General features: G+C 34.0%; 3 protein-coding genes across 3 annotated transcripts; 2 read left to right on the forward strand and 1 right to left on the reverse strand.

The window, feature by feature from the left end:
• Nucleotides 1-1950: 1950 nt before the first annotated feature.
• LOC105768584 (peroxisomal membrane protein PMP22) lies at nucleotides 1951-3906 on the forward strand. The gene is made up of 7 exons (XM_012588579.2): nucleotides 1951-2118; nucleotides 2202-2300; nucleotides 2699-2800; nucleotides 2962-3037; nucleotides 3307-3377; nucleotides 3499-3584; nucleotides 3685-3906. Exons 1-7 carry the CDS (start codon nucleotides 2047-2049, stop codon nucleotides 3752-3754), a joined length of 576 nt encoding a protein of 191 aa, XP_012444033.1. The 5' UTR covers nucleotides 1951-2046; the 3' UTR covers nucleotides 3755-3906.
• A 1371-nt stretch (nucleotides 3907-5277) lies between these two features.
• Nucleotides 5278-8346, reverse strand: LOC105768582 (mitogen-activated protein kinase kinase kinase 18). Its single transcript, XM_012588569.2, has 5 exons — nucleotides 6745-8346; nucleotides 5919-6142; nucleotides 5633-5783; nucleotides 5463-5556; nucleotides 5278-5392 (listed from the first exon to the last, which is right to left on the reverse strand). The coding sequence occupies exons 1-5, from the start codon at nucleotides 8075-8077 to the stop codon at nucleotides 5278-5280; spliced, it is 1917 nt and encodes a 638-aa protein (XP_012444023.2). The 5' UTR covers nucleotides 8078-8346.
• Nucleotides 8347-18416: 10070 nt separating this feature from the next.
• LOC105770778 (probable WRKY transcription factor 31) lies at nucleotides 18417-21107 on the forward strand. The gene is made up of 6 exons (XM_012592114.2): nucleotides 18417-18929; nucleotides 19041-19112; nucleotides 19246-19410; nucleotides 19535-19915; nucleotides 20006-20119; nucleotides 20221-21107. Exons 1-6 carry the CDS (start codon nucleotides 18585-18587, stop codon nucleotides 20839-20841), a joined length of 1698 nt encoding a protein of 565 aa, XP_012447568.1. The 5' UTR covers nucleotides 18417-18584; the 3' UTR covers nucleotides 20842-21107.
• Nucleotides 21108-22763: the final 1656 nt, after the last annotated feature.

Here is a 22763-nt window from a genome sequence, read left to right on the forward strand (position 1 = left end):
TTATATTATTATTTATAACCATTTTATTAATAATGAAAATGAGTTTAAAATTTACTTTTTTCTCATAGATGGAAAGTAAAATGTACTTTTGAGGCGCAATATTTCTCCTTTATTTAATTTTCACTATTTTTGTACAATACATTTTAATTTTGTTTTTATTGTTTAACTAAAATTATTTTACAAAATTTTAAAAAATAAAATAAGGGTATTTTAAATTTTAAATTTAATTAATGAATTGACACTTATTTAAATTTATATAAATATAAAAATATTTTAATAATTTTTAAGTAAAATTATTGACATATTTAAGTCTATATAAATAATTAAAAAATTATTTTATTTTCATGTTTCTATTTTTATGTTTTCATTATCATTTAGCAAATGCATTTACCAATTTTAAAAATTAAAGAATAAAAATATTTTAAAAATAAAATAAAAACAAAGTATTTTATTAAATCAAACCTAACCTATCTTTTCACCTTTTCCTTTTAAGGGCATTAATAGTATTAATTCACGCATTTTATAGGCTATGTATATCATTATTTTATTTTCATTAATTAATACGGTTATTCCAAATATCAGTTTTTAATTGAGTTAGTGTTACGGGTAATTTAATTATTAGTTTAATTAATATAAAAATGAAAATAATCTAACTTTATAAAGTAAATTATATTATTTGAAGGTTTAATATTTGGCACGCTAACAATGTACTTTTTTTATTCTACAATCAATCTTAAAATATTACCACATGTTTCTTTCTTCTTCTTTTTAATATTTATTCTTTAATATTTTACTATACCCTATAGTACACTTGTCAAGCCCTGGCTCTGTTTATAGAGTCTAAAAAGTCCATTGGCACAATGTACCAAATATTTTCCCTTATTTTAAAAATATTCTTATCATTTTATATCTTTTATAAGAAATAAAAAATAGTCACGCATAATAAAATTTAAACTCATGCCATTTAATTTTTACATTTATATTTTACCATTTTATAAAAATCTCATTTATTCTTTATACTATTATTTATAAATATATTTATTACATAGTTTTATTTTTCACTGTAGATAGATGTGTTATAATTTAATATTAATTAAAATATATTTTATTTATAAAATTAAAAACTTCACCCTTTATCAAATAATTATAGTTAACATTTTAACCTTACGCGGCTTTTTGAATTGGTCTATTTTAGTCATTATATTTTTAGAATTTTGAAATTTTAATCGATCCAAATAGTAAAAGCTTAATTTTTTTAATGAAATTCAATTACTAGTCCTTTACTATTCACACAATTGTAGATTTAGTCTATATTCTTTAATTGGATCATTCCAAGTTCTTATACTTTTTGAATTTTGAAATTTCAACCTTGATGTAAAAGACCGTCGTTAATCCATAAACTGTATTTTTAGTGAGTAATATGTGAAAATAACAAGCTGACATGACATTGCACATATGATAATATGTTTGCCTGATCAGATTTTGGAAATAGCAAAACTTAATTGAATGAATTTAACAATTATTGTTTGGTGAGGATTAAAATTTTAAAATTGAAAAGTACAGGGACTAAAAATAACCAAATTAAAATATGAAAAACTAAATCCATAACTCTTGTAAAATACAGGGAGTAATAGCAGAATTGAACCAAAAAATGATGTTGATTATTTGAGATGGTGGTTGGGCTCTTCTAAAAGTTGGGGTAATGAGGGGGAGTGGGCTATATAGAAATAGTAGTACAAACAAATAAAGATAGAGAAAAGTTTTAACTTTAATTTCACAAATTAAGAAGTGTCATTAAACATTCTTAAATCATTGAGCTTTTTGATATTCCAAAAATGCCCGTGGCCGTACCTAAAGAATATCGAACCAAAACAGCCCCAAAAGCTGAAGGACAAAATGGAGAACTGAATATGCGAAGTAAAATTCCGAACCGTTAATATTATTAATTAATCGCAGATTTTATAGTAACAAACACGTTGGCTCGTACGCAATCATTCGTTTACTTTTGTTGGAAAATATCATCTGAAAACACTGAACTGAAGAAAAATGGGTTCGGTGGCAAAGAAGGGATTGCAGAAATACTTGTTACAGCTTCAACATCACCCTTTGAGAACCAAGGTTTGCTTTTGTTTCGGCTTTTTATCTTTCTTTTTTGATTTGTGGATTAAGAAATCGAACAAAATTGAGGAAAACCGGTGCAGGCAATTACGGCTGCGGTTTTGTCAGGGATTAGTGACACTGTTTCTCAGAAGCTTTCTGGAATACCCAAACTTCAGCTGAGACGGATTCTTCTCAAAATGGTGAAAGATCCTCTCTTTGTTTTGTTTCTCGTTGACTTCATTTTATAGCTTACTTGTATTCTACTTGGTTGATTGCTTGCTATAGTTTCTCCTTCCTCTTTTGTGGCTATGATTTAACACGATTGAAATGATGGGTAGAAACCAAGTTCACCTTACGGCTGGAGATGTTTATAGAAATGGGTGAATTGTGTAATGCAACCACAGTTATCTTGAGTCTTATTAAGAGATGCTTTTAGGAAATTTCGGTAAATTTAGAAAGTAACTGGGATTTGGGGATTTTTCTATGTAGCGCTAGGGAGTTGCTAATGGGAGGAAGGGGAGATTTTGTGATGTTATGAGTTCATCAGAAGGTAAAATATGTATTCATCGTCATCTAACACGGTGATTACCATATGCAGCTCTTTGGATTTGCTTATCTTGGGCCATTTGGTCATTACATGTATATGCTACTGGATAAAATCTTCAAGGGGAAGAGAGACTCCAAAACTGTTGCCAAGAAGGTATGTTACACACTCAGTTTATGTCTCCAGTTGTCCAATAGAATTCACTTTTAAATTCCATCGATTCAAATATGGGGGCCATATTGAATTCAATATATCAACTTGGTTCTTCTTGCCAAGATCCATAGGGAAGGGTCTAATGCTGAATAAAATCGTATCAGGTGGTGCTGGAACAGTTGACAACTTCTCCTTGCAACAACTTGCTTTTCATGATTTACTATGGGGTGGTTGTTGAGGGTAAGCGGTGTTAGTTTACGAACTTATTCTTGAGGGGCAATGAGACCAAACCTAAATTACTTCTCTTGGAAATAACTTATTTTGATGATAGTTTAATATTTGTGGTGAACTCTTGCTAAAAAGGAAAGCTATATGTCAAAGTACTAGTTAATATTTAAAGAAGGGCAATTGAACATGATTTAGTTTCCTTGCTTCCTCTTTGTATACAATAAGAATAGCTTCTTTATCTTTCTTTTTCTTTCTAGTTTAAATGCAAACTTAAAATGCAGGAAGACCCTGGATGCATGTGAAAACTAGGATCAAGCAGGAGTATCCGAAAGTACAGATGACTGCATGGACGGTATCACTTTGTTTCCCACTCTGAGTACTAATAGAGTAATAGTTTATCTGTATCTATGTGACAAAGAGGAGACCTCTGCCCTTACATATATACCTTAGAACCTACCTGAATGAAATTGCAGTTCTGGCCTGTTGTGGGATGGATAAATCACCAGTACGTGCCGTTGCAGTTCCGTGTCATTTTTAGTAGCCTCGTTGCATTTTGCTGGTAAATACTTTGTTTCTTTCCCACTTTACTTCCTCCAATGAAAATATATACATAGTTACTCATAAGGTGATTTTTTATTCCTTCAAAATTCATTTTTCAGGGGAATATTTCTGAACCTACGGGCAAGAGCTATGACATTGCCCAAGACTGCATTGCCAAAGAGTAACTGAATAATTGAAAACCTGCGATTCATTTGGATCTGTTTAATTATAGCATATCAAAATTCCATATCATAGACTCATTTTAAGTAGTTTGAAGCTTGTTTTATGCAACCATGAATTAATTATTAATGTTTTATCTTACCTGGAGTGTTTCATTATTAGCTCGATATTGAGTTCTGTGCTTACCTGAGCAGTAAAATTTCAAAATCTGCCTTTTTCTCCTCAATTTTTCATGCTACTACTGTATAATAACCATGCCACAGAATAGTTAATTGAAATGACATGGTGATGATATTGTCGCCTAATATCATTCCATTTGCTAGGAAACCAATTAGTATCCATTGCATTGGAGATGGTAATCTGTAATTTATCTTGAGGCATCCCTGTGTACAAGTTTGGGACATTCATGCTTTAAAACATGATAGCCAGCCACAAGAGGACGTGAATATCGGCAAGTCTTGGTTTTATGTTGGAACTGCACCGGATTTAGCATTTGATTGAAATCCCAGCTTCAGGTTCAACGTTATGTAGTGACTCACTTTGACCTAGCAAACAACTGGCTCTTTCATATGCATGTATTCATGGCATACCGTAGATGACAGATGCTGCCTGTTCCAGACTGAAGAAAATAATTCTTTATATTGGAAGATGCAATTGGTCATCTTTCAACAAATTTTTGCAGCCTCGTGATAATTGGGACATGTCAAGTTAAATGTAATTTTTGGTCCGAAATGGAAAAGTGTTGAGAAAAGAATATGAAAGGAACTTGAGAGACAAATGAGGTCTCTGGATAATTTTTTTTTTTGTTACCAAAAAAGTTTTACCCGAGCCCGACCCGTTTTCTAAATAGGTATCGTTTTTTGTTCAAATTCATATTTTGAGCCTATATTTTTACTTGGACTTTTATTTTTTGAGCGAGCCGTCAGGCTGAGCCGGATAGCCCAACCCATGATCACCTCTATAAAGGGAATGCAAGAGTATTTTGGTAACTTTGGTCAGCATGAAAAATAAGGGTAATTCAAGCAAGGAGAGATTTTGTCAAGATTTGACAACACTAACTAAAACAATGATCTGATTGTGAAATATATACTGAACTTTCCCGTGGAAACGACTAGCATACAATTAAATAAGATTTGGCGTGATTTCAGTTTTGGATTTTTCAGAATTCTAATATCCCAGAACACTTGTTGAATCCACATAGAGGGAATTACTATATGGTGCACAGCATGAAAATTTTGACTAAATTACCATTAAAAGTGTACTACTATATAGGTTAGACGTGATTTTGGTAGTTCCGGAGTGTAGACATGTTAAGGGTTATTGCAGTTGGAACTTGAAAGTCAGCAGTAGGAACCCCAGGTGCAAAGATCCAGCAGTTCGGTTTCAGATGACCAGCGGCCTAATTTAAGCCTGGAACTCCTCTTGTTCAAACCTTGCAGTTTCAAATATTAGACTTTTTCTACTCTTTGTTGTACCAATGAAATGCGACCTGTTATGAAATATAAATACAATTCATTCCTCTCAAAGCCAATTCAGCCCAATACAGCAGCCATGGCAGACATTGAACTCTCACGCAGCGTAGCAGGTGCATTGGCAGATTTTTTGGCTAAAAACCGTAATTTTTGCACCACCAGCATTAAGGAATCACTACAGCACCAAAATTACAAAGAAACATCACCTGACATAGTTAAAAGGCAGTGTAGTTACAAACTACCACCTGCCTCCCCTGTTTACAGCCCAGATAATAATAAACACTGACAACATCGGGACCAAACAAGACAACAGATCACAAACACTGGCTAAGAATACAACTGTTACAGACCAACACGAAGTCCATAGACAAAGCATATTACCACCAGGAATTGAAAAACGTAGAAAAATCAATACCGGATTTAGCGAGATTGTCAGCCATTCGATTAGCTTCACGAGAGATCTTTAACCATGATAAAGAAAGGATCTCTAAGGCCACCTTGATGGACAATAGCTTAGTGACATTAGGATTGTTGCTATTAAAAGGGCACCAGACAACCCCACCACCCTATTATCATTGCCTGCGTAGTATCCCCAGAACAAGCGTTACCAGTGCCATTCGCCACCCCATCCGTATTAAACTTTAGCCAACCCCTAAGGGGAGGATCCCAAGAAACGGTGCTCAGTAACTTAGAAGCCATACCGCTAGTGATGGTACCCAGATAAATCCACCACCCTTCACTACCAGTCTATCACAGACCTCCTTGTTCTCAATAGCCTTAACCCATTCAAGGGCTCTTAGCTTAACCAGAAACAGCAACTCACCACTAGAAGCATCTTTATTCTCAAACACCCTTCGATCGACGCTCAACCAAATAGTCCATAGTGAACTCCATCGCGGGCCAAATTTGGAAATTTGGAATAGTACTGTTCGAGATGTATTGTAGCAACGCTGGCTTCTTTAAGATTATTGAAGAGAGCATAATGTCAAACGCCAATGAAAAAAGGTGTTGAGAGAGGAGACAATGGAGAAATTCTTGAAATGAAGGGAGCTTTGCAGCTAGGAAGGAGCCTATCAGAGCTCAAGCATCTCGCAGACACAAAACAAAGAAGCAACTGAGGAATTTGCTAGCTAGCTAGTTTGATAGTCTAATAACAGTTTTCTTCTTGTACAAAATATTTTCTAACATGATCAATTAAATATTTGTCTACATAAACAAATTATCAGTCTAAGAAACTTGTGGTTAGACAATTAAGCCATGCAGATACGCCTGCTTGTCCATACTTCGAATGTATGATCAGATGGAGAATATGAAGTTCTCGTTTCACATGGCGAAGGCAAAAATAAAACTGAAATTGATAAATAAATGGAGTTTCATTTCACCCGTGAGCAAACATGGTGGAAAAAACAATTATAGATGATGGAGAAACGTACGAATGATCTGACCAAACATGAATGTCTATGAAAATTTATAAGTTCTCAAAATCTTAGATTCATTGTCTGTTTCAGTTACTTTCTTTGAACATACTTATAAAACTCAAATTCATTAAAAGAGACTGAAAAGCAGTAAAAATCGGATTAATAAAATAATTATTATTAGAGTAATTTAAATCCATACATAAGATGTAAATCATATATCTACAAGCTGCAAAAGAACCCGTTTTACTCCTACTCTCAACACTATCACTGTTAGTGATCCTAGTATTTTGCCTCCTAATCTTTGTGAGAAAGCAATCAACGAGTATTTCAAAATCCTCGCTCGTCCTACTCGTGTATCCTCCACAACTGCTTGGGGGTTCATCGGAACGTAAAAGGTTACTGTCCTGTCTGCTAGTGCTAGGCAGTTTTTCTACTTCCAAATTGCTATTGCTTCTCACTGTCAGCCAATTTTCATCGCATTCCCAGTTGGGTATTTTTGAAGACAAAACAAGATTGTCTTCACCCAATTGTCGTAGCCTTTCCATGATAGGCTTGTTGGAAGGAATCTGAACTGTCTCTAACTCTTCCATGGAATCCCATATGTTTGGATGCAATACGTTGTTGGGTGTCTCCGATTTAGAACCTTCAGTTTCCTTCACCGGGAACTTCGATTCCGCTAGAAAATCGTGTGAAAGAAGTTGTGTTGCCGACCATCTGTCGGCGGGGTCTCTCCTCAAACACTTGCTTAAGAAATCCTGTGCCAGCTTCGAAATGTTGGTTGGTATTTCCGGCACATCACTCGAGAATCCGATCCTGTACAATGCAGAAACAGGATCACTGACGTCAGGCCATGGTGATCGTCCGGCGGCCATCTCGATGACCGTACACCCAAGTGCCCACACGTCAGCCGAGCATCCTTGTTGCTCGCCGCGTGCCACCTCTGGCGCCATGTAAACAGGGGTACCAGCAATGGACCAAGCGGCACTCGACGCCTCATCAGCTCGCCTAGCGCAACCCAAGTCAGCGATTTTCACCCCGTCATCTGTAACCAAAACATTCTGGCCCTTGATGTCACAATGCACTATCCCTCGAGAGTGCAGGAATTCAAGGCCAAGTAAAATCCCACGAGTGTACGATCGAACCGTGGCCTCCTCAAGGTAACCACCGTGCTTTTGGATCGCATCCATGACGGTGCCGCTAGGGGCATATTCCAGGAAAAGATTGTATAGAAGTTTACCATTCTCGGATGAAATGTCACACCCTTTATATCCTACGACATGAGGGCAGCTTAACGTAGACAGAATCCTCTGTTCCTTTCTGAGAGATTCTGACAGCGAAAGCTCAGAGGACTTAACAGCAAATACACGGGATTGGTCAACAGTGGCGACACAAACGGTGGCAGTGGAACCGCGGCCAATGGTTCTACCACGGGTCCAATCCATTTGAGAGGTGGAAAAGCTTGGAAAGGAATGTGAAAATTGAGAGTTTCAGTTTGGAGAGTCGAATAGTTCGGCGAGTTGGGTACCAAGCATTTATATACAAGATATTGAGGCTTTACTCTTTAGTTTGGTAAAGGTTTGGCTTTAATGCAAAAAGGAAAAGAAAATGCTTCTTAACAGCACCATGTTGGAGGTTTGTGACCAATGGGGCGGCCGCCGTTTCTTTCTATCTTGAGACCAGAGCATTCCACGTGGCAAAAGAAGATTGGATTAAAAGCTTTGGCGGGTTGCTTACTTGGTTAGCTAGCTTAGCCACGAATCATACTGTTGCGTTCTCACATGAGCCGCATGCTTAGAGTGCGGTGCTAGTTTGTTGGCACAATGAGAGGTCCCTTGTAAATGGTACATTCCTAGCTTTAATTAGTTGTGTTCTAAGTTTCTAACACTAATTAATTACTTTAATTTAATCCATAGTACTTCATAGACCAGATGTTTAATTAAGGAAGCTCTTACCTGTGCTATTATATCTCAACGGTTCAAGAACTAGTTAAGTTATATCCTTATTTAGGGTTCTATTCACCCTTTGCGCAAAGTAGATAGTTTGAATAAGTTGCATGCAATGGCTACTTGTCAAAAAAAAGAACATGATTTAAGCGCCTAACAGAACACCCAACAATCAGACGATGGATAACTGATTCTTGCATCCACCATAAAAGGAACATTGTTACCTAAACTAGTAGATATGGTTAGTTCCAGTTCTTGGATTTATTATGGGTGCAAGACAAGGCAAAAGGATTGGTGCAGTTGGAATTTAGTTGAGAGAAGGGAATACAGCAACCTAATAAACCCAACCGATCTGCCCAACTCATATTTTTTCACAAACCCAACCTTCCTTGTCATAACTTGGTTGGTTGGTTGGTTGGTCAGCTGGTTATGAACCTTTTTCATCGAAATTGCTTTTGTTAGACCCCTTTTTGACGCATTGCGTGGCTGATTTTTGTGGCATCTTCAAAATGACGTCCTTTTCAAGTAAAGCCCAATCAGAGTGTTTTCTTTTTTCTTTTCTTCATGTGGCAGCCACCATTTAAATTCCTTTCTGCTTATTGGTTAATTCAGCTTTCGGTAAAAAATAAAGGTTGGGAAGCCACTCTGGTTTTGTCACTTTTCTTGTCATTGCCTACATATATTGTTTTGCATGCCTTATCGCCAATGCTTAATTGATTGTTGCAATCATACGAGTTACTTTTGTTTTTTTCGTTGGCACATACTTGTTCGTTAAGTGTTCACAATCGAAGTTTCTAAGGAATGTAAAGCTTCCCATTGCCATTTGCCATATGCCAAGTAAATGCTACTTTTCTACCATATTAAACCAGGGTTGGTGAAACGGAGCAAGGACTCAAATTTTTACAGCACGACAGGATTTTAGGTTGAGACCAGTGGCTACATACTTCCACCATCTTTATGTAGTTGTAATAACAACATATTGGGTGATGGACAACATTAAGAACTCAGGTCCCACATGGTAGATCTTTTAATAGTAATGGCAGCTCACCGTGGAGTTGGAGAAGGAAACAAGACTGCATGCATACTTTATTGCAAGTGTTTGGCATCTTAATTTTTCATATCTGGGTTGTTGAAAGTTGGGGTAAAAACCAAACACAAATTAAGTAAATGATATTTATTACAGGATGTAAGATTATGTTTCGTGATAATAATACGGGATGGTATGTCTGGTATATTACATTGCCTTCTTTGGTTCATATGGGTGATATGTTTGGTGATTGACGGTAAAAGTACTATGAAAGTATTTTATTAAGAGTCAAATTGTATTTTGTCCTTTTATTAAAAATGGGCAAATTAGTCTTTACATGTTAGATCAATTAGCCTTTTTGTTCCATTTAGACTACTAAAATCTAGTCCCTATAAGTCAAAATAATGTGCACTTGACATGCTAGATGTAATTGTTTGGTTATTCTGTCAACCATTGTAGTTTTTATCAGTAGAAATGTATGAAAATTTTAACAGAATGGATCAGTTTGCTCTTTGATCTAAGGTATATGGACTAATTTGCCTATTTTTTAGTAAAGGGGGCAAAATGCAATTTGACTCCTAAAAGAGAGGCTTCCATAATACTTTCACCAATTTTTGGTTGAAGGAATATAAGATTAAATAAGGGTATATTTTACTAAATTGTTCTTTTAATAAAATATCTTTTAAAATTTTTTATTTCTTTTAATATTTTTTTAATTTCATTTTTCATAAAACTATTATCGATTATTATAATTCTTATTTTTTATTACAAATTATATATTAAAAGAAGTAAATATATGATGATGAATTAAATTTATAAATCACAAACATGCTAATTCCTAAAAAGTGGTTGTATCATCAATAATAATTGCAATGATAATTAATATGTTAATATATTAGAGTAAATAATTATAATTTCTATGGGACCTTCTAGTTCACTATTAAGAAAATATTTTTTTAATTTTAATTAATTTTAATTTGAATTTTATTTGTCTAAACTGATTAAAATAATCAAAACAAAGGGTAAATTAGTTTAAAATTTAAAATTTAAAATTAAAATAAGTTATAATAAGATTATATATTACGATATCTCGACATTACTTAAGAATTCAAAATTAAGAGATGGTTGACACATTGAAAATCTAAAAGTTCGTTTGTTTGTCAGTAAAATATTTTTCGTAAAATACTTTCATTATTTTATTTATTTTATGGTGTTTGTTTGGTGGAAAATGAATTTCCAAAGGAAAATATTCTCCAAAACACGAGTAAAACTAATACATTCTTAAGGAAAATGTCTTATTGATATTTATCCCGTAAGCCATTTTCCCTTCTCCTCTCCACTCTCATCAATTACTTGAATAACAGTCATTCTCCCTTCCTCGTCATCTCTATCAGTCGGTCTCCGCCTCTCCTCCTTATCTCTGTTTACTGGCCTCACTTCCTCATCTCTGTCAGTCTACCGTTGTCTTACCAAGTCTTGGTTTCTTGTCTGCATTTCGAAAGCTTAAAACTAGCATTGGATAAGTTAACATGATGGATCATAATATAAAATTCGATAGGATTAAAAGTATCATTTGCATACAACATATGCAACACTAAGAGCTCAAATGCCCAATGACAGTTTATTTGATTATTATCGTCTTTGTTAAGGTAAGCCTATATGTCCATGTGAACCTGAACTTCTCTATGGTCCATCAAGTATCAACAAAGGCCCTTTTGCATCATTTGGGCTCATATTTATATTTGTTTTGCCCCCACCCCTAAATTATATATAGGGTAGCTGGTTGATACTTGAAAATGAATGAACACTCTTTTTACGTTTCCCATTCAATAAATATCTGTCAAATTAGGTCATGGCTGATTTAATTAGAGACTAAGAAGGGTATGGAAGAAATTAGAAACCTTGAAATTTGACGAATAACCAGAACTGTCATCGAAAAAGACAGATCATGTTTTAAAATAAAATCCTGTGAAATTTATTCCCTATTTGTCAAACATATACACCTTTTTTCTAATATATTTCTCGGCCCCAGTTTAAATCGTCAAATATAAAAGCTATCTAGGGAAGAGGCTGTGAAACCAGTATTAGCTGTGACGAATCATTTACTTTCTGTGTAAATTTTAGTCACTTCTCCCATCCAAATTTAAGGCCAATAAACAAAATGTGACGTTCAATTTGGACGAAAAAGTTTTCCAGATTATCGATGGAGAAATCTTCGGATATAATAAATTAATTATTTTAAAAGAATTATTTATTGTTAAAAATTAACATAATTAACAGAATAATTAAACGTGTAACTTCTGAATTTTTAATTAAAGAATCAATCTACTCTTTCTTTGTGCAATGACTAATTTATTGATTTTTTAAATATAAAGATGGTAGAAGGGAAACATTTACCAAAAATGAAATGGTTAAAAAGTACCGTATGTGTGAAAGGTATCTTAAGGTATATCCATATAAGCAGTCATGTGGAATGTCCTTTTTTAATTTCTTTTCTTTAAGAGTCCACCCTTCACTATGAAAAAAAGTCTAATGGCCCATATTTTGGTTTGACTGGAATCCCCGCCACCCGCCACCCACCACTGACCACATTCACTTCCAAATTTCAGCTTCACCGGTATTAGCCCTCGATCTTTGGTTCTCATACATATATAGCTGGAATCAATTGATTTTCCTCCATTAAAGGGTTGGGATTGACGGAGAAGGATAATTAAAATACGATTAACTGCTAATTTTAAGGGAAACATGTTATTGTCAAATGGCATCATACTAATCCGAATTTTGAGTCAAGACAATGTGGGTGATTGATCTTTAAATTAATGCAGCTCATCAACTATTTTTGGTCTTTACTTGTTGTTTGTCTTCTCTATTTTCTGCTTATATTAATGTCACTCCTTATCTCCTGTATAATCGTAAGCATGAGTCTTGATTTGATATGTTTATCAGTACTTAATCATGCATCCTCACTTGATTAATTGATAACTCAACGCCAAAAGGAAAACCTAATCTCATAATCAACATCCAATTTCTTTCTTCATATTAATTAATAAATAGGGATACCTACGCATGAAAACATCAAGAACAGGTGGCTTTTCAAATCCTTTGTCTCTTTCTTATGCACAATGCAACCACAAGAGGACAAATCAAGTTAATTTGCTGGTTATTCTGACAAATTAACGATGACCCCATTAAATAATACTAAATCAATCCCAAAGGGTTTGAAATTAAGAGAGACACGGTTTAACCACGCATAAATAATGGCTGAGTGTATTCCCCCCCCCCCCCCCGGCTTTCAGTTCATCCATTATTTTCAATCCTTAATTTAAAAATAAAAATAAAATAAAATAGATTTTTAATGTGTGTATATGTAATAGAAAACCGCAGCAGGCAAACTTGTATTCATGGAATGGCTGGCTGTTTGAATTACGGGATGTTAGAGTTTTTATTTTATTTTTGCCGTGTTTCATGTATGCTTTTTTTTTTTTTTAAATATGAAATAAAATATTATTAGTTTAGACTTATTTGGGCCTTTAATATTGAGCCACGCAGTTAGCTCCAGATAGTCAACGAAAAATCTACAGTCAAATTTGTTTTTATTCTCCAATGTTGATTTTGTTTTAATTTTGGGTTTTTGGAAATTTGGATAGTTTAGTGTGAAGGGGCATTGACATTTGACATGCTTTCTTGCTACCTTAACCTGTAACCAAACCCTAGACCAAGCAACATATATATATATATATTAACATTATTTTTAAATTCAACTGTAATAATATTGATATTAATAGTATTACTATAGATTCAACTATTGTCCTAAAATGTTTAGCGTCGACGAGCATATGGTTCTAGAACAGGTAAATCAAAAGTCATAAATTATTATTTTTCATTAATTAATTATCTTAAGCTTCCTTGTATCCATTATTCATTGGTTCACTTTTGTCATAATATATGTATCTTTAAAAGCTGCACAAGAGGACCGAGAAAGTTTTTGGTGGGAGGACTGACGAGGAACATGGGGGGTGTCGTCGTTGATGTTTGAAACAGAGGGACAGGTTAATTTTTATTACCTACATCCGTTGACTGCTACTAATATTTTTGGACTTGAAAAGCTCCTAATATTGGGAAAACGTCTCAACTGGTTTTAACTTCAAAATTCATCAACTTTAGATCTAATTCTTGAGAAAATTCAATCCCGATTTCTCTTTATATATTTTATTTTGTCATGTATCAGAAAATTAGAGTTTTAGGGAAATGATCATTGCAATCACATGCATCTAGAATATTATTAAAAGGTTAAAATATGATATTAACCCTGTACTTCTCTAGATTTTTATATTTAGTCCCTGTACTTTAAAAGTTAAACTTCCAATCCTCCTACTACTTTCTAATTTAAAACTCTAATTTCCATCAAAACTTGTCAACTTAACATATTTATTTTTGACAATCTTATACAACATCGTATGAGGATAGTTTAATCAACATACCAAATTGACAGATCTTGACGGAAAATACTAACAATATTAATGGTAGGATTGAGATTTTTAAATTAGAAAAAGTAAGAGGAGTTAATTTTTAACTATTTTAAGTGCACGAATTAAATTTCAGATCTTGTCAAATTACAGGGACTAACAGCATATTTTGACCTTATTAAAAACCTAAATTAGCAGTTGCATTAAACAACTGAAATTTGACTTCAAATTTGGTTTGCCATTAACCGAGAAAAAAATTGGTGAGTTATCAGTATGTTTTTCTTCCCTCACGTCTGCATCGAGTGCCTTTTCTTTTGCGATATATCAAAAATAGCTGTCATTAATTAATCCGTCAAAATAAATTACTAATTGAACATTTTAGTATTCACATTCATCTATCTAAATTATACTATTATAAGCGTATTTTATCTTTTAATTTTTTTATGTAAAATCAATAAAAAATTAAACTTAACAATCTTGAAACATTAATATAATATTTTTTGAATAATCTTATTATAAATTATGATTATATCGGCTCTTTTTGATACAATACCTAAAACTACTTATAATTTCTCCCCATTCCATTAATAGGAGGGTAATGCACATGCCCATCGAACTAAGACTCATTAGAAACATTATAATTTTTAAAACATGAATTTTAACGGTAAACCACCGATGGAGCAAAAAAGAAAATTGATATCAAGTCTTCGATAGAGTTAAATATGTGATAAACCCCTATCTCCTATCTTATGTTCAAAAAAGCAACCTTTCTAAATAGGACAACGTCAATGCATGTGAACTAGTTTGGCAGTACTGTTACATAAATTCCAAGTCCAAACACATGGTTTTGGCTAAAGAAGAAAATTCAGAAGAAAACGTAGTACATGTCGACGTCCTTTCTTGTTAATGTTTTCATTGTTGGATGCTAAAGTTGTTGAAAGTATCGCAGCGTAAAGAAAGGAAACTAGTTTTTTCTATGTACAAGTTGGAATACAATTCGATTTAGTCATTAACTTTTGGCCCTTCATTCAACATGTTCCATCCATTTTCAAAGGTAATCATAAAATAACTAAGAGAGAAAAATGCAAAACAGGGTCGTCACTGGAGGTTGAAAAAAACCCTTCTGCCGTCTGCCGCGCGCATTCAAAATACGAGACACCGATAGGTGTGATTATATATGGAAAAATTAAATATAGGCTAATATAGTAAAATAAGCTTTTGATTTTTTGTCATTTTGTTTGATAAGTCCTTATACTTTTATTTTACACTCAGACACGTAACAAATCCTTAATCTTTAACTTGGATATCCTTAACCTTTAATATATACCTAAACAAAACTCTTAATATAAATCAAACTATAGGGGCTTGTTCGGAAAAGAATTAGTTCAATGTGTCTTTTATTATTTTTGGCCTTTTAATGTATTAGTAATAAGTGATCAATAAATCAAACCATGCACCTAATTCATGTAATATTTGAATCTGCAGCCACAGCTTTGTTCTTTTCTTAGTTGTCTTTTACCTAAATCTTAATTTTATGTAAAATTTTAATCTAATGTCTAATATAATATATGAGTTTTAAATTAATACTATTATATTGATAAAATTTTAATTGGTTCAACAGTTGACATGACATTTTTACAACAATGGTTAAAATTTTATATTTACACCTCAAAGTCAATGGTTTGAATTTTAGCTATTACATCTCATTCCCAATTCGTAAGCTTGTAACAGTATAAAATATTGTAGACAATTTTAACATGTATATATTCATTTACTTTCTTTTTGAATGAATAAAATTATTTGTATATACAATATGTAAGTGTAAAATGATAATATATGGATGATAATATTACTGATTGGTAAAATTGAATTTAATTTATACAATAAAAGATCAAAATTTATATACATCTTATTACATGTTTAACCAAAGTTCATGTATAATGGTGAAATTTATAATATATATTTTATAAATTCATGTGAGGTACAAATATTAAACCAAAATTTTATATGCCAAGTACTCATAGGTCTTAGAATTACTAAAGTTGTTATTATTATTATTAAAAAAAAGCCTAAATTAAAGTCCCGTGTGATGATTTTATGGTTAAGAGTGTTGGTCTGGACGCTACTTGCATTGATTGTTCGGGCTTTACCTGTTATTGTAATTCAAAAAAAAGCATCCTAAATTAAAAAAAATTAACACCTAACAAAAATAGAAAATTGATTTAGAATTTCTTTAATTTAGCAGTCAAGATATGCTTTAAAATATAATGATCAGTTTGGGTTTTTATAAACATGCTTTTTAATATATTTTTATTTATCATTTATGAACATGGTTTTAATAAGTAGATATATAAAAAAAGATAATAATAATAATTAATAAAATTTTGATTCACATCAATTATGAATTCGATTTCCAAACAACCCTATTCCTACCTTATTATATAATCCTGTTTTGCAATGTAAAAAAGAAAACTTTAGATGCCACAGAATATTCCAAATCTTTGGCAAACTTGTTCATCTCATCAAAGCAATTATTGATGTTAATAAAAAATAATATTTCATCATAAGTTTACCAATGGAACCTCGAATATTATTAAAATGTAGAAAGGAAGAAAATTCATTCAATTTCTTAAATAACAAATTAGGCTAAGCTTTGAAGGGCAAGTTTCAACCTCCAGTGTTGTACTTTATTTGAACATTTTCGCTTTTGAGTGATTTTTGTTTAAAATATTAAATTTTAGAAGCTAATTAAAAATGATAATGGTCCTGCTACTGTTTACACCAGGCGAAACTGCTAGTAATAAAAAAAATAAAGGGCTCTTTCCCACCGGTACACAGTCAACATACTGAAACGAGAGTCTGACGCTACATGATAGGGGCAACGACAGACCAAGCCACGGCCCCACCGGGTCGCCAGTCATACGACACCCGATCCGTCAAATTCGTTGACTTGGCTTGGAGCTCCATTCATTTCTCCGTGGTTGTAAATTAAATTGATTGAAGTTCTGTATGGGTAGTTTTAAATTTGGTTCTTAGTTGAAGTTAAATATAAAAATTGTAAGTCCGTTCAAAATAAATCGTGAATTTGAAGTTTGGTTACTTGAATATGGAATAAGGTGGATGACATATGGTGTCATTTCCGTGGCGTAACATTTGCTTGTAAAATTAATCACGTGGAAGGCGCCGCGCCCTTCGGGCGGTGTATTTAATAATATACGGATTTCTTGCCTTATTTGTTGTGTTTTACTTTAAATTTATAAAGGACGGGAGTCAAAACTGTTTCTTGACGCAATAACTCCATATTTTCGGTCCTAAGCTCTCTCGTCCACACCCGCCAACCGTCTCTCTATTTTTTACTTTTCAATTATTATTTTTATTCTAACAATTAATTACGTTTGACAACAAATTTATTTTTTTCAATTCTAATAAAAAAATTCTTATCCAAACATTTATTCATGAACTACTTTATGATTTTTTTCTATGAATAATTTTAATAATTTAATATTGAGATAAATATTAAATTTATACATGAATTTTGGTTTTATACGATTTCATATATAAAATTTTGGTTTGATTTATTTTTATAAATCACTAATAATATTATCGAGCTAGTACAATTTTATGTTGAGATATCACATGCATAAACAAACGGACATGAATAAAAATTTTAAAATTCTTAATGAACACGAATAAATTTAAAATAGACAAACGAATAGAAACAAAGATATATTCCTTCAAATTCAATTCATTTACAATTTTATAGATAGGTTAATTTTTTAACTTTGATTACTTTATAGAATAATTTTGAATTTAAATTATTTTTAAGTTAAAAGCTATCAAGTTGCTAATTAAATGTCATCAAATTTTGAAATTGGAATAAAAAAATGATCAGAAATCCGAATTAACTTTTGGTCAATTGTCCGAGAAGCCGAAAGAGTAATGGGCTAAACAAAGTGATGTATCCGTTTCTTAGGGTGAGTTTAGATGGACAGTGCGTTTATCTACGGTTAGTGTAAAAACAAGAGTGGCAGTGAGATTAGATACTATAACAATACTGTAGCGTGAGACAAAAAATAAACTAAACGCATCACATTGCATCGCACCGCACCGTACCCAATCACCCATCCAAATTCATCTTTAATTATTTCAGTCGTGGTTGCCTTGGCCTTTTTATATTTAGTTTCTCAGGGTGAAAATAAAAGGTGGGGTTCAACTTGCCAGATGGCAAGCTGACGCACCATCTGACGTAAAAACTATTGAAAAATTAAATCCCGTCAAATTATGAAAAATCCAAAATTGTAATATGTATGCTCCAGCTATCTGGTCTACGTTCCAAACCCCTTTTTATTGGCGACCCCTTTGCACCGGCAAGAAGACTTGAAAGACTTTGTAACACATATTAAACACCTTCCCAATTCTCATCTCTCCATTTTCTTTTTCTTCTTTCAACTCCCCATCTTTAATTTGGTCTCTTTGATCTGGTTTAAGTCTTGTTACTGTTGTTAGGTTATTTATGGAGAAGGGATGGGGCCTTACCCTTGGTAATTCTGATCCTGTGTCTAGTTTCTTCCACAACAAAACTAATTCCACCGCTGGACCTGTCTTCAGGTTAAAACAGCACCCAGACATGTTACAATTCCCTGTTAGCCTTGCTGGCTCCAGGGAGGACCGCCCTGGAACCTCCTCTTCCTCCTCACCTGCCTCCGATGACAACCGGGTGGCGGTTGATGAGGTCGACTTTTTCTCCAATAAGAAACACGGGGTTGTTGATGAAAAGAAAACCGGTACTGTCATCGTCAAGACGGAGACTACTTCTCATGGTGGAGACGGTCCAAGCTCTGATCATTTGGATGTAAATGTAAGTGTTTTATTTTTTATTCTTCTTTTAAAAAATCGTAAAAAACAATTAATTTACAGTTAGACAAGATTATTGACGATGAAGCTTGTTTTGTTTTGTTTCTAACTATAGACTGGGTTGCATCTTCTTACGGTTGATGATGGGAAATCATCGGAAACGGAGGATAAGCGAGAAAAGAATGCGGTACGAGGATGTCTCTAAACGTGAAACTTTTTTTTTTTCTTGTTTTTTGGTTCTATATGAATCGTCAAGCTAGCTACATATATGCCCAAGGAATCTTCGCCCACTGAATGACAATTTTTTCACTTGATTTCAGCTGGCGGAATTACAAGCTGAGTTCAAACGTGTGAATGTTGAAAATCAGAAGTTAAGAAACATGATTAGTCATGTCAGCAACAACTACACTGCTCTCCAGATGCACCTTGTCACCTTAATGCAACAACACAGGAACCGTGAAGCCAAAAACACCCAAGAACATGAGGTGATTTTACAATTCTTCTCTCACGTTAGTATTCTTTTTAGGATCATAGGAACTGAGCAAAACATAGATATCTAGTATCAGTTGTTATTCAAATTGGTGACATAAATATCTTGGATGGATTCAGATTCAAGAAGTGAAATCCGAAGTTAAAAAAGATGAGGTGGTAGTGCCTAGACAATTTATGGAACTAGTCCCACATTCAGGCACAGCTGAAACAGATGAGATGACTCATCCTTCATCAGAAGAAAGAACGCGTTCAGGGTCTCCTCCGAACAACGTGGAAGTTGCATCCAAGGATTCTATCAAAGGCAACAATGAAATTTCTCAGTTTAATCAGGAGGAGCGGGATGGCAAGAGAATTGATAGAGAAGAAAGCCCAGAATCTGATGGCTGGGGTCCTAACAAAGCCCAAAAGCTGAATCCTGCAAAGCCAATTGAACAATCTACAGAGGCCACCATGAGGAAAGCTCGTGTTTCTGTTCGAGCTCGATCGGAAGCTCCCATGGTATGTTATTGTGAAGATTCCAATCGATGGATATGAAGTTATTGTTAAATTGTTTGGAAACTAATCTATTGATTTGTTAATCTGATACAGATCAGTGATGGGTGTCAATGGAGAAAATATGGACAAAAGATGGCGAAAGGAAACCCCTGTCCTCGAGCTTATTACCGATGCACCATGGCAGTTGGTTGTCCTGTCCGAAAACAAGTACTTTTCAATCTTTTTCAATGATGTCTTGTTTTGAACTTTGCCTAGATTTATTTGTTTCAAGGCCAGAAACTGATTGGTATATTCACGGTGATGATCAGGTTCAACGCTGCGCTGAAGATAGAACAATATTGATAACAACATACGAGGGCAACCACAATCACCCACTTCCTCCAGCTGCCATGGCAATGGCATCAACAACATCAGCAGCAGCTAGCATGTTGCTTTCAGGGTCAATGCCCAGTGCAGATGGGATCATGAACCCAAATTTGCTTGCCAGGACCATCCTTCCATCCTCCAGCATGGCAACCATTTCAGCTTCCGCTCCATTCCCAACTGTAACATTGGACCTTACTCAATCACCCAATCCTCTTAAATTCCAAAGACCGCCTCCCCAATTCGATGGCCCTTTTCCGGGCCAACCCCAAAACTTAGCCTCACTTTCTTCCCCTCAATTGCCTCAAGCTTTTGGTCAACCACCGTTTAATCAGTCAAAATTCTCAGGCCTGCAGTTGTCTAAAGACATGGGGTCTTCACAGTTGGGCCACCCACAATTGCAGCAGCCTCAGCTTCCCACGCTGGCCGACAAAGTAAGCGCTGCCACTGCTGCTATCACCAATGATCCCAGTTTCACCGCCGCCCTCGCTGCTGCCATCACCTCCATTATTGGTGGTGCTCACCCAAATACTAGCAGCAACACTTCCAACAACGACAACAAGTAATGCCAACACCACAAGGAGCAGTCAATAGATCAGTAGGTTTTTTTCCCCGTAAATTATTTAGGGACGACTTCTTTATTGAACCCAATTTCCTTGTTATTTTTATTTTTTTCTCAGTGTTCTTTAATTGGGGGATTAGGTGGAGATTACATGTTTATATCTTTTTGTACTTTGTTATGGGAGAGGGTTAGTAAACCGTACACAAACTTCATTCTTTTTTCTTATTGCTGCTTCATTTCAATAATCCAATTCAGAATTTCCAAGTAAAACTACACAGAAAAACATGACCATAATTTCCTTTTCCAAGGCGTAATGCATCTAATTTCTTAAATCCATTTTTTAACTTATTTGTCAAGAACAATAAACAATAATATCTTCACAACAAGGTAAAATGATTGAATGCTACATTTACAAGAAAACAAAAGATTAATCTTAAAGAATAATAATAATAAAAATAAAAAGATTTTTACAACAAACGTAAAAATAAGATTCCTAGAAAAAAAAACAAAATGAATAATTCCTCAATTGGAATATTATTATGTTCTGTCATAAACAGTCAAGAAAATACGGCTACCACCGTTTGACACGTAAATCATTTGTACGAGAAGAACCAGATGAGAACCAAGACAGTGGACGTTAGAACGAGACTTCCAGGCAACAACGTGATTGCATTGAAACGAAAATAAAAGAAAACTGAAGGGGATAATTATTACCATTAATTATCTTTGGGGTTGGTTAGAGGTCAAACATGTTCAATGAAGAAGATGTCGGGTAGTAGTATCGTGGATTGTGGTGAGGAACAATTTATTTTATTGGACAAGTGAGATACGATTGTTGACTTTTGGATCCCATCCCACTTGATTGACATATGATCCAGACCTGCCATGTTCCACGGAGGGGGAAGGGGGGGGGGGGGAACCCTAATGTCGAACTTCGTGGGCATGGTGTAAGTCGCACCGTACCTCAGCCACCGTACAATTTCTAATAAGTATTTCATAAAGTTTATCAACTTAGAGCCTTCAGCGTGGGATTCATCACGCCCCCACGTGCTTCCATGTGAACGTACCAGCCCTCTCTCGATCCTTTAATGCTTTCTTCTAGTTCTAGGGACTTTTATTATAAATTTAGAGATGGATAAATTAAGATGGTGAAATCTGTTGCACCATGCATGAGTTTCAAGCCGCCTAGCTAGAATGGTGTTAGTACAAAGTGGGTGTGATGGCATTGATTACATCAATCCTATCATTGTCACGTAAAGTAATAATGTTGCATGAATTCCGTGTGGCGCCAGCGTCGGAGATTTTAGGTTTCAAAGGGTACTTAATATTAAACTTGAAAGATAAAAGGCAGCCATCACATGGTATAATTTCAAGTCCCAATGTTGAATGTCAAGACTTGAGACTTTATAAAACAAACTAGATTTGTATATTGTCATTACTTATCTCTAATTTCATTTCCTTTTATTTTTCTCAAGTGGAACAAATTCCACCGCCTTTGTTTTAATCTACGAATGGGGATAAGATCTTTTTATTATAACAGAGAAAAAGAAACATCTTTCCCTTTTAAAAGTACAATTGCGTCAAAACTCATATGGTACAATACAACTAAATATTTGATCTAGTGGCAGTCTCGCAGCGTATGGGAGGTCCAGAGTCATGCTCCACCTAAAATGGTAATTATATTTTGATATTTTAAAAATAATAAAAGTTTAATTTAATTCTTTAAAATATTATAAAAATATAAACTATTAAAACAATAAAATTATATTTTTAGTATACAATTTAATTTCAGTTCCTAAAAATATTTCAGCCCCGCCACTTTTTAGCAGCATCGTATGTTCATCTAAAAAATTTAAATCCCAGGATTGAATTATAGGAACAACTCTATGAATTGCTAATAATTTGTTTTTACTAAATATGCATGAA

Source organism: Gossypium raimondii, chromosome 5 (assembly GCF_025698545.1).
Source record: "Gossypium raimondii isolate GPD5lz chromosome 5, ASM2569854v1, whole genome shotgun sequence".
In the NCBI taxonomy this organism is placed as follows: domain Eukaryota; kingdom Viridiplantae; phylum Streptophyta; class Magnoliopsida; order Malvales; family Malvaceae; genus Gossypium; species Gossypium raimondii.

Excerpts from the sequence above, each read along its gene's own strand:
- LOC105768584 (XM_012588579.2), top strand. The coding sequence starts at position 2,047 with ATGGGTTCGGTGGCAAAGAAGGGATTGCAGAAATACTTGTTACAGCTT. Across the intron at positions 3,378-3,498 it reads TACAGATGACTGCATGGACG|TTCTGGCCTGTTGTGGGATG; the intron begins GTATCACTTTGT and ends ATGAAATTGCAG. Across the intron at positions 3,585-3,684 it reads AGCCTCGTTGCATTTTGCTG|GGGAATATTTCTGAACCTAC; the intron begins GTAAATACTTTG and ends TTCATTTTTCAG.
- LOC105768582 (XM_012588569.2), bottom strand. The coding sequence starts at position 8,077 with ATGGATTGGACCCGTGGTAGAACCATTGGCCGCGGTTCCACTGCCACC. Across the intron at positions 6,143-6,744 it reads AATGAATTTGAGTTTTATAA|TACTATTCCAAATTTCCAAA; the intron begins GTATGTTCAAAG and ends CATCTCGAACAG. Across the intron at positions 5,393-5,462 it reads GCTGTAAACAGGGGAGGCAG|TGATTCCTTAATGCTGGTGG; the intron begins GTGGTAGTTTGT and ends TTGGTGCTGTAG.
- LOC105770778 (XM_012592114.2), top strand. The coding sequence starts at position 18,585 with ATGGAGAAGGGATGGGGCCTTACCCTTGGTAATTCTGATCCTGTGTCT. Across the intron at positions 19,411-19,534 it reads AAAACACCCAAGAACATGAG|ATTCAAGAAGTGAAATCCGA; the intron begins GTGATTTTACAA and ends GGATGGATTCAG. Across the intron at positions 20,120-20,220 it reads GTTGTCCTGTCCGAAAACAA|GTTCAACGCTGCGCTGAAGA; the intron begins GTACTTTTCAAT and ends GGTGATGATCAG.